The sequence below is a fragment of the Colias croceus genome, chromosome 17 (genome assembly GCF_905220415.1).
Source record: "Colias croceus chromosome 17, ilColCroc2.1".
NCBI lineage: Eukaryota > Metazoa > Arthropoda > Insecta > Lepidoptera > Pieridae > Colias > Colias croceus.
In genome coordinates, this window is record NC_059553.1 from 3,150,700 (window position 1) to 3,168,414 (window position 17,715).

Genomic DNA, 17,715 nt, shown 5'->3' on the forward strand with positions numbered 1-17,715 from the left:
GCTGAACCGATTTCGATAATTCTTTTTTTATTATATTCCTTGAAGTACGAGGATGGTTCTTATGTAGAGAAAACGTTAATATGTACCACGGGCGAAGCCGGGGCGGACCGCTAGTATGTATATAAAAATGAGACCCGTTTCGCGTTGTCACGGCATCACGCGTGAACGGCTGATTATAACCTTTTTTTATTATATTCCTTGAAGTACGAGGATGGTTCTTGTGTAGAAAAAACGTAAATATGTACCACGGGCGAAACCGGGGCGGACCGCTAGTGTATTAAATAAATTAACGTTAAGTAAATCAATTTTAGATAATTGATAGAGCCGATAACGATTTTGCTTTTATGAATATGTAAATTGGAAGTCTAAACGATTTATACGTTTTATTGTTATTATAAAACGATTTATTGTTTATTTTTAATATATTAATGAAATACATGTCTTATAGCGTCCTAATTTTATGATGTTAATGACGAATGATTTAAAGTTTCATCAGATATCGCCACATGTAATTTATTACAGACTGCTTAGTGCATTATATTTCGAGGTTCCAAAACAATTTTTCCTTTTGCACATTAGATTTCTTTATAAGCAAAAATTAACTACAACTAAATTGTTTAATTTTAATGTCCATAATTCCTAATCAAATAACACGAATTACGTTTGATGGTAGTTTTGTATTTTTTCAGGTAAGTCGTGTGTGGGTCGCGTAAACACTCCTTTCCCTCAGGAATTGTAGGTAAGTATTATAAAATAGAATACAATTTAAAGAAAAAATATTAAATTAAAAAATATGCGACTTTTTGAATGTATTAAGTTCTTTAATCACCAGGATTTCAGTAAAATAGAGAGGTTTTAAAACAATTTTCCCTTTTGCTTATGGATTATAAGGATACTTCCCAAAATGGATAAAACTGTTTATAATGGAAACAATTGAACGTTTTAAATCATACCATAATTATTGGTTTGTAATTAAAAGTAAATTGGAATTCATTACAAGTTCATTAATCCGCGACAGCTGTTAATTGTGTAATTATGTTGTGCCTTTAATCGTATAGTGGAGATATTATCTATCACAGTCGTATAGCGTGATATAAATAGCTAACATCCGTTAGACTGTTGACATTAATTTAAAATTGATTGCATGGTCGCTTTTTGTTATAAATTCCTTGAAAGTTTCTCAACAGAACGTAATTTATACCAACTGTTATATTCAATGCGATATAAGATTATTCTCGTGTCAATTTTATCGAATTCTTTATTTAACAGTCTCGGCAACGAATTATTCATTCATGAAATGTTCATAAAGTTTGCAATTGGAGCTCTAAAGGGGCGAACGTTTCTCAATATTGAATAAGTCGTCGGCAACTGTAAGTCAGTAGTTATGTATCAAATACCGAAACCCTCGAAAGCGGCGTTTTATTTACGCAAGGAGAATTCCTGTCCTTTGATCTCATGCCACCCTGCATTTTCTTATACCCAACGCTTTAATTATTTCGCCTTCCAGCCTCCCGCCGGGCTCAGAGTGAATTTTAAGAGCTTGTCGCAAAATGGACTCTTAATTACGACAGTCAAGTTTTATTTGTAATAATTAATAAGTTTCGCCTACCTTTGTGTTGTGAAACTGGTAATTTTTAATGACATTCCATTATTTATTCGTTTTCGAGATATTTAATTAGGCTAAGAGCTTTGATGTTACGAATTTATATCTTGGAGGTCAAAGTCAAATATCACAATATCATAAAACATTATCATTCATTATTTCGTAAGTATATATAGTTATAAAAGGATTTATATAATCTCTTTTATTGGTTTTAAAGAGTCATAAAATATATAATATTTAGTGGGCATAATTATCATTGGATTAAAACTGCCGTGTCATGGATGTTAACGTGGGATATAAGATAGGCAGCTTTATTAAAACCCAATTTAATTAGTGATGAGTAATGAAGTGAATGTCGAAATCATTAAGTTGACCGTGAGATTATCGAGATACGTCAACATCGGTTATTTTATGATCATTTCGTTCATTTTATCTCATCGTTGAATTTATTTTATGTAACCGTTAATTAGCGACCTCTGCACGTGTGTTATGATGTGGTTATAATTGTTTGTTTGCTTTATTTTGCGCGTTTATTTTACATTTAGTTTTTATGAGGGTTTTAAAATGCTATTTATTATCGTTTTATTGTACATTGAGTTTTTATCTGCGATTCAGCCGCCTGTTTAGGTACCAAGCGCGCTACGTCTTTAAATCTTGTTATTATTGTTTTTGAATTTTAAAGATATAATCTATACTAATATTAAAAAGCTGAAGTGTTTGTTTGTTTGTTTGAACGCGCTAATCTCAGGAATTACTGGTCCGATTTGAAAAAAATTTTCGGTGTTAGATAGCCCACTTATTGAGGAAGGCTATACATAATATATTATCACGCTAAGACCAACAGGAGCGAAGCAATGCGGGTAACTCCGCGGGGCACAGCTAGTTGTTAAATAAACTGGATATACACTGTAAAGAGAACAGTTATACAGTTGTATCTGTAGGTATTGGCGTATCATCGGAGAGCCATAAATATGATTATGGCTTCACAAAGGGTCAGTCAATTTTGCCCTTTGCCATACCTCTATAATCTGAGACGGTGATAAACGGTGCTACTTCGTTTTCGAAATATGTACCTTGTAAATTATGTTCTCATGTTATTGATACATATATGTATCTAAGTAGTAAGTACTTACTACATTGGTACTTTGATTTTTTATTCTAAACATTATATTTATTTCATAAGAAAAGATAATTTAAAAAATAAGACTTAATAAGATCTAAAATGAAATTGTATATAACGTATTTAATGAATATTTGTCATATAACAACTGCAACTGCTTGACTAATAATAATAATCAGTTAGATAACAATCTATACGTATACGTTAAGTAACCAACAACATGTAATAAATACAAGGTAATTCAACATAAGAGTATAGCGTGCACAATAAAGTATCGACTCTACGATTATAATAAATGTATTTACAACTCGCATATACAAAGTAAACCACGTCGTATAACATACTAACACACCCACGTTCGTGAACATTAATAATATTTTAAAGGCCTACAGCCGCGGGTACGCCGGGTACCGCGCCGAAAGACCATTATTTTATTGAGGAAGTCGACTCTGGCCGCTCGTTAAGAGACGACTGAGTCGATCAAGTTAATCCATTACCATTTTATAACGTCGTAAAGGTTTCACGACTCCGTCAACTGTTAAAATTTTATTCGCTATTATTATATCAAATAATACCCACTCGAGATTGTTCTGTTTTAATTATTTCTAAATGAAAACACAATATACAGTGTACGTAGTACATATCTGTCAACTGTGATGAAAACGAGTAATGACGTTCGATCGTTTAAAAACGTCGTAATTAATTTCGACAATACACCAATATGACAGGTTTTATTGACAATGCTCTGAATACCTCAATCTGTTTTATTTGCATAAAATGCGTTTATTTTAATGATATTGTTTTAATGTCGAGCAGTGTTTTATTGCTGTCATGTATAATTTAACATTTTACAGGAATGATATAAATGCTGTTCGCCTATTATGGATAAAAAATGTACTTTATTATGGATTGGACGGTAATAAGATTAATAATTATGATCGTGCATAAATAACATCTGCGTTTAAAATATGTATGTATAAATAATAATAATTCAACCTTTATTTTGTCTTTAGTAGAAAACAAAAGTTGATTACAGCAAAAGTACCAAGAGAGCATTATTGTCTTGGAGCTCTATTGGGAGCTTGCGTGCAAATTACCCGGTAACAACGCTGAGGACGAGGTAATCCTGTTATCGAGTAGATATCCTCGCCGGAGCTTGTAGTACGAGGATACCGCAACTTTTAGACTCGGTAGCTACTAAAAGCCACCCTTCTCGGGACTTTGTTTCCTTGGTTAACAGATTATTTAAGTTGAGTGTTGCAAATTCTTGTAATCTCATTGTTATTGTACAAAAATAAACGACAGGCATGACAAATAAAACAAAAATCTCAATAAAAAGTACTGGCTCGAGCAAACGAATAAAGAACGTAATTTGGCGTGGGTGTTAAGATGGCAGCTGCAATTTCTGAAGTATGTTTACGACTCTCATTTACTTCAGAGTTCATAAAATAATATTTTGCTCGTATCATCTGTTTAATAATTCATAGCATCAGCGACTTGATACACCTAGTTAGATGTTTTTAGTGTTGTTGTTCGAGTGGAATTTGTTTTTCTCTGTAAGTGGAGAACAAAGGAAAGCTCGGAAAACCTTGTTAACTTTTTAAAACATTCGTTGGCGCTCATGCATTATTCAGAGGCGGCGGTAGGTACGCGCGGATCCGTATAAATAGTGTATGTAGTGTCGTCGACCGTTGTGTCCACTCGCTGCCGAGTGCCGGCCGACATCATCCGGACACTACCCTCTTCACAATTGACGTTTCACAGAGCCTAAACCCCTTTGTTATTCGCATGAAACGCGAATTTCAATGGAAACGAGGTTAAAATTGCTCAGCCCCGACACAACCGTAAAAAAAGAGATTTCATTACGAGTCATTGTTGTGTTACGATTTTCACGGTCCATTTTCTTTTCAAGTATTGTTAAAACGGAAAGGTTACGGTTTAATGTTTGTATTAGGCACGCAGAGACACAAGAAGCTCTTCGAATTTTACGATGTGAGTTATTAGAGAGCGGTGTCGTGTTTTTGGCTAAGTTGTGCAATTAAAAATAATTTGTAATAATAGCGTGGGTACAAAGGCGCGAGAAGCGTCGCGTGCGGAATTATTTAAAAGCTTCGAGTGAGCCTCGGAGTTAGCATCTTGTTTCATTAACGCGACTGTACCGTAATATTAATATGAGCTTCATGAATATTTACGCCACCAGTAAAGTTTTAAAGGGATAATTTGGCTCGTTGTAGTCGAGTTTTATATAAATCTTTAAGAGCGCTAAATGAATATTATACGTTATTTGAGTGTAAAACGAGGGGATATTAAGGTTCGTTTATCTTCCCCCGAAGCGATAAAAATCGAGTTTCGATATTGTGCTTGTAAAAGCGTTTGTCCGGGATATAAATAACACGTCGTTGGGTCACGGATGCCGTCGCCATTCGTCTAACGAGGGTCGCCTGTCTCCACTCGAAGGGGATGGCTTGTTGAAACTGCATGCTATCACTACCCCCGCTCTCTCTGTAAATCTGTGCTGTCAACTTTCATATTTTTTTTACATATCTATGATATTTCATAGATCCAGTTGAATAGTTATCTATAGGTATAAATATTTAATTATACATAGGACGTTTTACATTTTGGATAGATATCCTAGACAAAACCTTTCTTTAAAGTATAATTAATCTCGGTGTTGGATATGTACATATATCCTATTGACTATGTATGATCGGATTACGAAGGTATGTTAGTAGGTAGTTACGGCGAACCAATTAATTACGCTGAAAGGAAGCTTTATAGCGTACAAATTACAATATTGCGATTAACGAGTTTCGGCTCCTATACATTGCTTCATATTCATATAATTCTTTCACAAAACTGTTTTTCGATATTTATACGTCCATGTTTCATATTTAATATGCAATTCGTTCTGAGTATAAACTTCTATATAAAACCGCAATTTTAAATGCTCGATAAAAATTGTTATGCGCGATTGGCATATCGATGCTTATTTTATTGCTTTATGCATTGAGAGACAGATTTCCTTTGCTCTCGATGCTTTGGATATACAGAATTATGCATTTCAAATGAATAAATCCATCCGACATATTTTCTTAAGAGTTCAAGACCGATTTAAAATGTTTGCTAAAGAAACAGAGAATTGACTTCGAAGCAAGTATTTTTTAATATACAGAGCGTCTTTTGAAAGACTCTTCAGAAGCATGTTTCCAATAAAGAAACTGAATGCAGATAGCTTTTATACAATACATAGGTAGTTCCCTTTCAGCTCAAAGAGGATAATTAAAAGAGATTGTTTTGTCTCGCATTGTTCCATATCATGGTTTGAAAATGCGGCTGTTATTTTTGTCGTCTATTTATTTTACTGTAATATAAACATGTTTTTAGTAACATTTGTGAATAATAAAAGTTTATGAAACATTTATTTAAAAACTGTTTACTATTCTGGTTTCCATAATAATTATCTATAAGTATGTATGACAGCTGATACAATTTTAAATTATAATAAGACTTTTAATTAATTTCTCTAACGTATGCAAGATTTTATAATTAATTCTTGATGTTGCCTCATTCAATATACTATGTCATCAATTATAAATTTACCAAAAATATAAAGTTTTTTTTTTCGAATCAAGCGTGAGCATAACTCCGTGAACCCAGTGAACGAAGGGTTTTAAAACAAAGAGTCCATTTCAAAGGAGGTTGTAAACGTAAGTAGTGTTGCGCTATTCGTGCTGGCTTTGTGAAAGAATGCTACTTTATTTTGCCGCGCTCTTTGTGCGCTTTGAGCGAAAATAACGGAAGCTTGACACACTGGCAACGTGGTCTAAATTACTATATATACGACTCGTACAGGCACAGACAAATGCTTTCAAGACCAGTGTTACAAAGTGAATGGATTACGATGGTTCTATAGTTTTTAAAAGCTTTTAAAAGGTTAAAGTTTAATGATGCGCTCGGATTAATGTTGCATTGATATAGAGACTTATACTGTAATATTTATAGATAAACTCGGTCGTTCGTTATATAATACTAGTGGTCCGCCCCGGCTTCGCCCGTGGTACATATTTCGCAATAAAAGGTAGCCTATGTCCTTTTTCGGGTATCAAAATATCTCCATACCAAATTTCATGCAAATTGGTTCAGTAGTTTAGGCGTGATTGAGTAACAGACAGACAGACAGAGTTACTTTCGCATTTATAATATTAGTATAGATGGTCATTCGATTATTGAGTAGAAATTAAGATGTTTTAGATTATCTTTGAATACTTTTAATACCTATACTTTGAATACTATCACATTATACTAGGCTTTCTAATTGCCAATATTGACTTTCGAAAACAAAATTAATATAAACAATAAACACAATTGGTACATAACTTGTCTAATTGGTTTAGTTAAAATAAAATCCCTATTCAGGTAAGTTTAACCACATTTTGTTTTCGCTTTTTTCTTATAAATTTGTTACGGTTATTTCTCTTTTAATTACCAAGCTTCCAAGAGGTGGAAAGAGGTTTTATTTTTAATTAATATTGTTCGAGACTCCGTGGAGGGCGATTGTTTTACGATGAAACAGCTTTCAATTTTATTTCCGATGTTTGTCGATGGTGAATTCGTAGTTAATTAGCGCCGTACTCAATAATTAACTGATATTTCCAGCGCATTGCGATATATTTAAAATATAATTTATAAATATTTTGCTTTTAATATTAGTGCCCATTTGCGTTAACATACTTTAAAAGAGACTAATTAAATTTGCTTTGTACGTATTCAAATTGAAATTGAATTGTTTTGGACATTATAATTGATATGAATTATATTAAATACAGATATTTCGATTCATGAAGCATTACATATTTACAACGTGTACTTTGCTTTCGCCTTACAAATAATGACTATTGTAAAACCTGTTGATGATGTTCAGATAGCGCGATTAATTTTATCAGATTGAAATGTTATTCGAAGCGTGAATTTTTGTGTTTATTGTAACGGATTTCTGAATATGTATTTTTAAGATTCACTTCTAGCTTATCTGCAATGAAAGCAGTGATTTTTCGCTTTTATGTAAATAAATAAAAAGATTGCTTGAGATAAAATAAAACTTATAAAAAAAAAAAATACATATCTAATATTTTGTATGCTGCTGAGATTATCATTATTTTATTTGTGAATTTGAAATTCGAGTTAGATTCAAAACATCCACGAGTAAATTAAACAATTACATTTGAATTTCTTGTTTTTCAACGTTTTTTGAAAATTATAGAGATTTACGTAAAAAAAAATATTTTTTACCGTTTTTTCTTCATAAAATTAAAACCAATTAATTAATAAAGTTTCATAATCATTATATTCATTTTAAAGCTAACATAATATATTGGGCAGGTACTAGGACATACGAAACACGCAGCAGGTAGGTACAGTCGAAAAATCCGTGCCACGCCATTCGTGCCGGCCAACAGACGAGGGATGAAAAGAATATTGAAACAGTTGCGTGGCATCAAATCCAATTGTTACGAGTTAATTAGCTGGGGTGTGTCAGCTCAAAGCCGGGGCTTGATTATTATTTATACACTTCGTAGTGCCCGTGCCTCGTGTTTGTAGAGCTGATATGGCTTAAATATTTTATTAGTGTATTTGATTGTGTTTTAAGGATGGTTAGGTTTTATTTAGGTACTTTTAATTTTTTATTTTTGAAAGTGGTAATTCGTAAATGTCGACTTAGTCGTGGACTTATTCGAACTTATTCGTGTAAAGGTTTTTGTTAATTAAAATTGGAATCGAGATTTTTCAATTTCTCGAATTACTAATTCAATATTAAAAAGTAAAAACACACTATTAACATTAAAATTGGTTATTCGTTCTGATTGAGTAAACATTTAATATTTCTCTCATAGGTACTATATTTATTACCATACTTATATCTAGAAGCTGTCCATAATAGATAAGTTATTGTAAATCATTTGTCTTTAATAAACGTCACAGAATTGCACGATTGCATCAATAGTTAATAAGTAGTTTCATTATTTTTATGTATTGCAGTAATTTATAAGCATTTGTTAAAACAGATACATGTGTATACATAATAGCAACTAAATCTTCATAAATACTGTACTTTCACAAACGCATTGATTTAAATATATATATATTTTTTGTGTTTAGTGATTACCTTTTCGTCAAATACGGATGTGTCACAGACACATCGCTACGCATTTAATTTGAACACGACAATGTTTCATGATTACGGGTCATAAGTGCGAAAATTGTGTGCGCAATTTTATTACAATTGCCCAACAATGTTGTAGGCCATACAGTTTAATAGTTGTCGTGCTAAGAGCAGTGCTCAAAGCGTGAGGTCTATATATCTAACAAGCTAGGTGTAAATAGCGTGGTGTAAATGTGTCAAACTTTACAGTAAGTACGTAGGTATGGGATAAAATTCTTAGATAGTGTGAAACTTTACGATTGTTTAAATACGCAGTGGTACAATGTTGTTTGCAAACGTGTGTGGAGGTGACATTGGATTTGAATGTTTTTTACTTGTTTTTTATTTTTGTGAGAATGGTACAGAACGCGGATGGATGTTAAGAATTATATTAAGATAGATCCTTTTTTTGTTATACGTCAACGCGAGTAAGTAAATGATGATTCTTATAAAGTCTTAATAAGTCAACAGTAAATGTTTTCAGTGAATTTTTAACGGCTTAAAATAACTTCAAATAAGAACACAGCAATTTGTCATTATTACAGCAAAAACTTGTAGTCAAGCTAACTAACTAACAATTCATTTATAAAGATTACTCCGTCTATTTGTATAAAAGACAGGCCATAATTTCATTTTAACGGCGAATATTACAAACTCGAGTCTCGAGGCTCATTTCAATGTATTTGCATAATATAATTATTGCGTTAAAAACATCGCCCTGAAGGCAAGCGAAAAGTCGAGGGAAACGGTAATTATTTCAATTACCTCTGAGCTTTCTTTCAATTCATTCCGTGTCTTGTTCATTAACATATTAATTTAGTTTACTAAGTGGGGCGAGCGTGAGACGCATCTCCTAACATTATTCGTATTGATTACGGCTGTTTCATTTGAAGTGGAGTCGTGTACGCCTCGATAGCTCGGTTACTTGGTTAATTCGATATATTGTTGTTGCTTCCACACACGTACCGTTGAAACATGCGATCTAAATGTTCTCAAACATTGAAATTCTTTCCGTCGACATTACCATAAATAGCTCAAACAGCATCGCTAATAATGAAGTCGCTCCAATTTGTACTTTTTGTTGGCAGCGCTTTGGTCGTATCGCTGATGCGTTCCAGCACATTAGCCGGCAGCGCGGTGCTGTGTCGCCGCTCATTCCGCATAGCGGAATATAAACGTTCTACTCTCCGATGGCTCGTATAACATAAACAAGACGCTCTACTCCGCCCCGGTATTTATCGCTTGGCACGCCGCAGTCCACCATAAACGCGAGCACTAAACGCGCCGTTTCCCTAAATTATTTTAATGATATACGTAGTCGTTTTAGTGGATTGTAATTTGGTTGCTCCGCTGGAAATCATTTCCCATTCTCAGTCGGACGCCAAATATCTCCTATTTCCCGCATAACCGCAATTTGTCGCGGTCCACAGCGCCGCGTAAATTAGATTCGCGTTATAGCGATATCGTGTGAGTCAGGGGTCGGGTAGAGGAGACGTTTCGAGTCATTAGGCATGTAGGTGTCTGTCGCTTTCCATTTGCGGTGCGCTTGCGAGTTGCGAGACAGCGGCGACTGCAAATTAGTTCCTTCATCACAAAGGGATATCTCAGAATCTCTCCGGCATCTTAATCGAAGTCGGCGCGCTCATTACATTCCCGTGCCTTTGTTCATGTCGTGAATTGATTTACCACCTATTGTCCTTTGACACCGGCGCGTCTCAGACTTTATTTGCGTTCGATACGCTAGCGCTCGCTCGAGTTTTATTGAAATGTTAATGTGAATCGAAGTTTTTTGCCGAGACTCGGCGGTTGTTTGGGGAGATAAAGCGGCAGCTGGCGACCCCTGCTCGCTCGAGTGCGAGCATTGAGCGCGCACTCGGCAACCCTCCTCTGCCTCCCCTCGGCTCGTAACGTTCGCAGCGCCCATAAAGGATTTAATAGCGATATGGCGTGTCGAAATATTAATATGTTTGCGGCTTAACTGAACGTATAAACAGGGTATTGTCTTTTGTAGCGCGGCGGTGGGCGTAAGACGATCGCACATTTGTCATTCGTCTAACAATGAACCGTTTACGTTATTTATACTCTCCGCGTGGGTATGAGATAATCGATTATTTGCTTATCGTAAGATATTTTGAAGAATCCATCTGTGATTCTATGAACTAATTACCCCGAATTACGAGAATTCATTAATGACTTGACGAAGTTTTCGCAATACTATAATATAACAGTTTATTTAATTATTTATAATTTATATTAAATAACTATCATCCATGTTCTATATTACAAAACTTATATTGAATAAGCTGCTCGATAGGTTCTACAAACATTTAAGAAAATGAGAACACATTTAGAACTGTTTTAAATATTGATATTATTGGAAAATCCGCCTCCAGCATCAATTGAGTTATTAATTGGTGGGGTACTGATACAACTTAAAGGTCAGATAAATCCACATTCGATATTTATAAGGGTCGCACAAATCAATTCTAAATTGCTCTATTACATAGTTGTTACTGAAACGTGAAAAGATAACTTCGGGCGATTCACATAAAATTTTGTTATTTCTTCGTGCGTTGACTATAGGGACTCGGTACTTAGGAGTCGAGTTCATAATTTGCTACGCCATTAACCGTGTGCGTGAGTGAGACGGTAATATCGCTGTGCCAGTCGCATGTCGACCGTTGAATGTAAATGGCTTCATTTGATTATGTTCAACGCTGTAAATGCTCTTTGCATTTTCTGCAATCCTAGTACGTGTGACAGGCAACTGTTACGATATTCAAAGCTGCTTTTTGGACTGCCTTTAAATTTTACTTACCTTCCTTCATGTAAAAAAATGGTACCTAACACTTATTTAAAAAAACAGATACCTACCTGCCTTATAAATTTATAATATGCAATATGTTTTATTTTAAATTTCGTTTTTGAATTCTTACTGATATTATTTTTCAGCTTTTACGTTACAGCAAATCGTTTTTTGTTTTTGAAGTCAAACAAACTTCTTTAGGAGAGAGTAAAATTTGGTCGCATCATGGCAATCTTTGAATCTTGCCATTGAAATTCACTTCCGAGTTCCGACAAGTGTGCTCGGCACACGCTCTTTTTTCTAAAATCTTAAATAGTTATTACGTTACCTAGCAAATAAACATTTTTGTGTTTAATTTAATGACATGATTATCAATTGTTACAAGATATCATTTTTTAGACAAATCATCTTTGTTTCTTTGTTTTTGTCACAATATTTTTTATTTGAAAATAAAGGAGTTTATAGTTTATACCTTGTTTATACAAGCTTAGAAAACAATCAATTTCAATTATTTTATTTTTAACTATTTTATTTTCCATTTTTCAGGAGACTGCCGAAGTGTGCGTTGGTACATCAGTGGGGACAATTACAGAGCCAGACTGCCTGGGGCCATGCGAGCCTGGTACCTCGGTCACGCTGGAGGGCATCGTGTGGCACGAAACGGAAGGTGGTGAGTTGTTACTAGCGCACGAACGCACCGTAGCGCCTCTCATTACATCCAGCACGCTTATGCACGCCTAGTACTTATACCCGCTTGGCAATCCTTTACATCTCTGAATCACTTCGATGACACCCCCCCTTTTGAGATGATGTTTACAAAAACTTTACAGCCGAGGACATAAAGGCGTAATTAAAATTTTATGTTGTATCACCAACAAACGTAATTAATAATATTAATTTGTTGGTTTTTTTATGGTATAGTTGATCCTAGAATATTATCTATATGGAACGAACTAATCTAGGGTTACTAGATAGTTAATAAACATAAGTACAAAGTTTTAGATATATGTATATGTATATATAAATAAATTATTATTATTATCGATAAAATAAAACAAATATGTGAGCTACTAATAAGTTAATAGTTAGAATTACCTTGAATATAAATATAACATTTTCCATCAAGCATCAAATATAATATTATAAATTATGCAAAGAACACCACGCTGTTTCTCATTACTGCAGTCTTTCTAGCTCGTTAATTAATGCTTAACGAAGGAGTGCCAGAAATGATAGATTTTAATACCGAATGTACAAAATAGTTATAAGAACAAAAATGTTCGAATGCCACACGTGTAGTGTAATTACTAATTATAAATAAGTGAGCACCTTTTGTAATTACAAAACACAGATATGTAATAACTAGGTACTTGACCAGGTTTTTTGCACATTATTTTTAATTGACTTGTTTTCAATGAAGAAGCATTAATTAATAAGTTTAAACGGTAATTAAAATATACATTCTCGTAACTCGTAAGATGGGAAAAGGGAGGACTCAAAGCTTAAGGGCTGACTGGAACAGGCGTGAGTCTTGACCCCATTCGACAGTCCCGTATATCATGTGTAATAAATATCAATTTACTCACACCTGGCTATTCACTATTATACGTAGCGTTTAAAGGGCACTTGAAGTTGGCCCCTGCGATAGCTGCGAAAATTATTAATTACTGCTTTCAATTAAAAAAAACTCGCATGACTGAATAAAACATAATCATCAGTCTATCTGAGTACCTGTAAAAAGAATAAATGTGGCCATTACTTATAGCGACTTCAACTAAAAACAGTGGGTTGTTATTTAAATAAATTTAATCAATTCAATTAAAAGCAACATATGCCATCAACGTAAAGCGCTTAACTCGCTATCTTTACATCTGACATGCAGCTACAATATTAATGTATTCATGACATACATAAAACAGAAGAGTCAATGAGAATACCCATATAATTACGCGACGCTCACGGGCGCTGGATAACATCGCTGAATTTTAATAAACCTGTTAAGCCATACACGGTTCTTACACCTTTATGTTATTCTAGTATGCGCATCGTTACTTTAACCAAATTTACCTAACGATGTTTGGATATGAAAGCAATTTTTTTAAGAATTTATGAATGAAAAGATGTTGATAAATTTTCAATACATTTTTCGCTTTAAAATTATTTTGAAATTAATACCGTCTTCTTTATGGCGACGGAGCTCGGAGGTAAAAAGTTTACGATGTTCGATGTTATTTTCGACATTCTCAGCCTATCCGTCTGGTCTGCATTTTCCGGTCATGAAACGTCTCTTATTTTAATAAATAAATATAGATTCGTTTTACATTTATAATTTTTAAATATATGTATGAAATATATTGTGCTAGCACCAACTCTTGACAACTCAAGAATACAGTAGAGTCTACAGTGTTACACTATCAACAGAATTATAATGATATTTGTATTTTGTACTATAAATTTTATCGCAATAAGGGACGCAGGACGACGTTAAAGATATGATTTTCAAAGTAGGTAAGTTTAAAAAACAACAAACATTTTTGTCTAGGAAAATTAAAGCGTGCTTTTAAACTGCATAAGACTCTTACAAGTAATCAGGTCAACACTTTTACGTCTTCGCTCTTTGTTGCTAGGGAAAGTTCTCGTAGCACGATATAACAGGGTTTTTATACAACTTTTTAAGTCTTTCATGTTTATTTACCCTTAAAGTGGTGAATAACATTTTTGTTTTAACTATTACTACTTAAACTGAGTGGGAATATATTTGAAAAAGAAAGGGCTACCTATAAAAATTATAGAATAAGTTCGAAGTAGATAAAAGTCAGTACACCTAATGTAGTTTGTTCTACTTTACGTTTTTAATAAGTACTATTATGTTGAAATCAAGCAAACGATCAATAGTCATAGTACACGCACGTATAGTCAGTACCATCAAAGTACAATAATAAGAGAACCTAATGGAACGTTATGTATCAATGGACGCTACATTATCTCGATTTAATTCTCGTCATAATATACGGCAATACATCACTTTACGGAGAGCAACAAAACGTGTCCAATTCGTCTAAGAACACTCCTCGGCATTTTCGTTCTTCACTAATAACAATACGGTTTACATTTGTGTGAACGGTTTATGAAAATTGTTTATTGTGTGGTGGCTATTAGGGCTGGATCGCAAACAATGCCTCTTTCAGCCGCGTATAATTATGAAAGCTACGATAAATCACCATCTGCTTGTGTTGCCACTTTCCAAATTTATCCGCTCGGTGGGAGGAAGGGGGGTCCTCGGTCTCGGCTCATTTTCATCGCCAAGGGAGTCTAGCGAATTACTTAAATTAAATTGTGTTTTCTGTTACTTACACCATTTAGCTTTTATGACTAATTTACAATGTTATGTTTAAATTGGCACTTGTGTTATTAATAAGACAACACCAAGGACAACACAAACACAAACATTACATAGACTATAGAGTGACATCTCTTGTTTTACGTAACATTATATTACTTACCTTCAATAGCGTAAAGTTCGATATTTACCTACAAAACGTTTGCAAAATGCATTTAATCACGTCTCAGGTACAAACACTTTTGAATTTTATGGGCGCGAATAACGATGTATTAAAATAGTATATTTATACAGATGGTGTCGGATGCGCTGCATTGAGCATCTGTTGGGGAACAAAGGCGATGCTGAAGCACTAAAGCTATTGAAATAGTCTTAGTGGGAGAGTTTATTACCCACTACACTATTCTTGTACACTCTTCCTTATTTCTAAAGCATAATATTTGCACGCGTAAATTTCTTGTTACTTTTTTACCATGCATCGTTAGAATAAGTATGCGTAATGCGTATAAAGCGTATGAATATTAATTTATTTTAGGTTCATAATAAGGAAATAGCGCATTTGATAAGTTATTACTGAATACCGAGTAATTTGTACGCCGTTAATGTGACAGGTTTAATGTTTAAAGCGCCAGTAATTAACCCGTTAACACGATTCCCGGGCTCTTCCGCCTGACTGAAGCAATCACTAACTCCGAATTAAGAGTAGAAATGTAGGTGAAATTACTTAACGAATAAGGCTGTAACTTTCAATGCATAAATTCTAATAAACCGAGCGCGCTGCACGTTTTGCACATTTATAGAGAGGATGTGAAACTATGAAACAAACATGCAGTTGTATCGAACGGCATTGCTTACGTGCTTATATGGGGAAGATGAGATGCCGGCGGAATACATTCGTGGGGTCTCCGCTAACGGCCGCTGTGTATTTATGTATCGGACCCTTTATAAAACGTGACCGAGCACGAGAGATTAAACGAATTATGTTATTATTAAACATAAATACGAATGAAATTAAATTAGAGCGAAAGTCGTAAGTATAATTTTTATTATCTATGTAAATTTAAAATATGTTGGCTAGCATGCTTCTCTTACACATTAGCATATTGCGCGAAATGGTTTTGAAAAGGCATTATGTATTCAAAATTATGCTCCACTCGTAAAACTTCATTTAAACTTCACGTGGAAAGAAATACTTCAACAGTTCATCATAAATAAATTTTATGCTTTGATGAAAATATTTGTAAATTGTATTTTATCTTCAATATATGTATTAACATAGCTTTCATCTTAACGTCGAGTTACAAAAACGTTTTTATTGCTTTTCGTCTCCAGGATATTGCCTCAATATTGAGTGTGTATTCAACAAACAGCCTAAGGGCGGCATGTTTGAGCGGCATCTGGATTTCATCGAAAAATGCCGCGACAGGTTTATAGCCTCCTACTTTGAGTGCTGGACGTAACGACGACGCATACCTATACACTAATTGGAACAAGAACGTTTAATACGATAATGACTACAATTATCCGACCTATAAATTGTTATCTTCGCATCTTATATTTTTACAGATTTCAATGTAAATTGTATGTATTATGTAAATATAGTCTCGAGAAAGGATTAAAGAAATAAAATGTTAATGAGCATAAAAGATATCGTTATCTGTGTAGTTAGTATAAACCCGTTAAGTTGTTCGAAGCTATGCTCGGGGCGGCTATTTTAATTAACTTTGTGGACGAGCTTTTAAGAGTGTAAAGTTTACTTTAGCGCTGAATGGATGTAAATGAAATGGTCGGAACTTTGTTTGTTCGGTGTGGGAAATAATGGGCAGGTCTGATTAGAGCCGGAGCCGACGCCCACTTAAGTACAATGAGTCTTCCTAGCAGGATGTAAATACAATGTTTGTTGGAACAACGGACTTTCCTTGTTTATGTTATTTGTAAAGAACTCAAAATAACAGATATAAACACACTTTTCTCATAATGTGTAAATTTGAATGAAAAATAAACAGGATGTTTATTTCCAATAAATAAATCTATATGATGAAAGTATATAAATGACGAGGGATTATAACACTAAAGAGGTACTGGAACAGAAAATGCGATCTTCATGGTCATTAGCCTCGATTACGAGCAAGTAATTAACAGCTTAATGAGCCTTCTACGGTCTCCTGATCTCTTAGTAGTACAATCGTGTTTATGTTGGTCAACGATTTTTTTAAACCTGTATTTATTTATCTATATGAAAAATATTTATTTTTTATTTTAAGGAAACTGAATAGTTTTAAAAAACTCTTATTTGTTTGGTTTACGAATACTGCTCTACAAATATAATTTACCCACGACACAAGCCAGTCGTGACAAGGGTGAAAATAGGATTGAACATATTATTACAGAACAAAAGAATAGGGCGGCCTTTAATTTAACTTTACTGTGAGCGACGGACTGTTTTAACTATTTATAAGGGATACCCTTGCCAACGTATTGGATTAAGGAAGTTTGGCAAGGATAATGTAATTCTAATAAGGGTAGGTATACAAAGATACGTGTTCATAATTCTAATATACCTTATTGCAGATTAAATATAATATTTAGATGGATAGATTTACGGTTTATTACAAGAATACAACAACATACAAGAAAAACAACA

At 33.9% G+C, this 17,715-nt stretch overlaps 2 protein-coding genes across 3 annotated transcripts in view; both read left to right on the plus strand.

Moving 5' to 3' along the window:
* Window positions 1-17,715, plus strand: part of LOC123698909 — a 194,707-nt gene that overhangs the window by 113,717 nt on the left and 63,275 nt on the right. The window lies entirely within an intron of this gene.
* LOC123698897 (zinc finger protein 608-like) overlaps window positions 1-17,715 on the plus strand; it is a 94,822-nt gene that overhangs the window by 68,962 nt on the left and 8,145 nt on the right. For both annotated transcript variants that reach the window (XM_045645713.1, XM_045645714.1), the window contains one exon: window positions 12,278-12,401. In XM_045645713.1, the coding sequence (XP_045501669.1) occupies window positions 12,278-12,401 (124 nt within the window). The remainder of the gene's footprint in view (window positions 1-12,277; window positions 12,402-17,715) is intronic.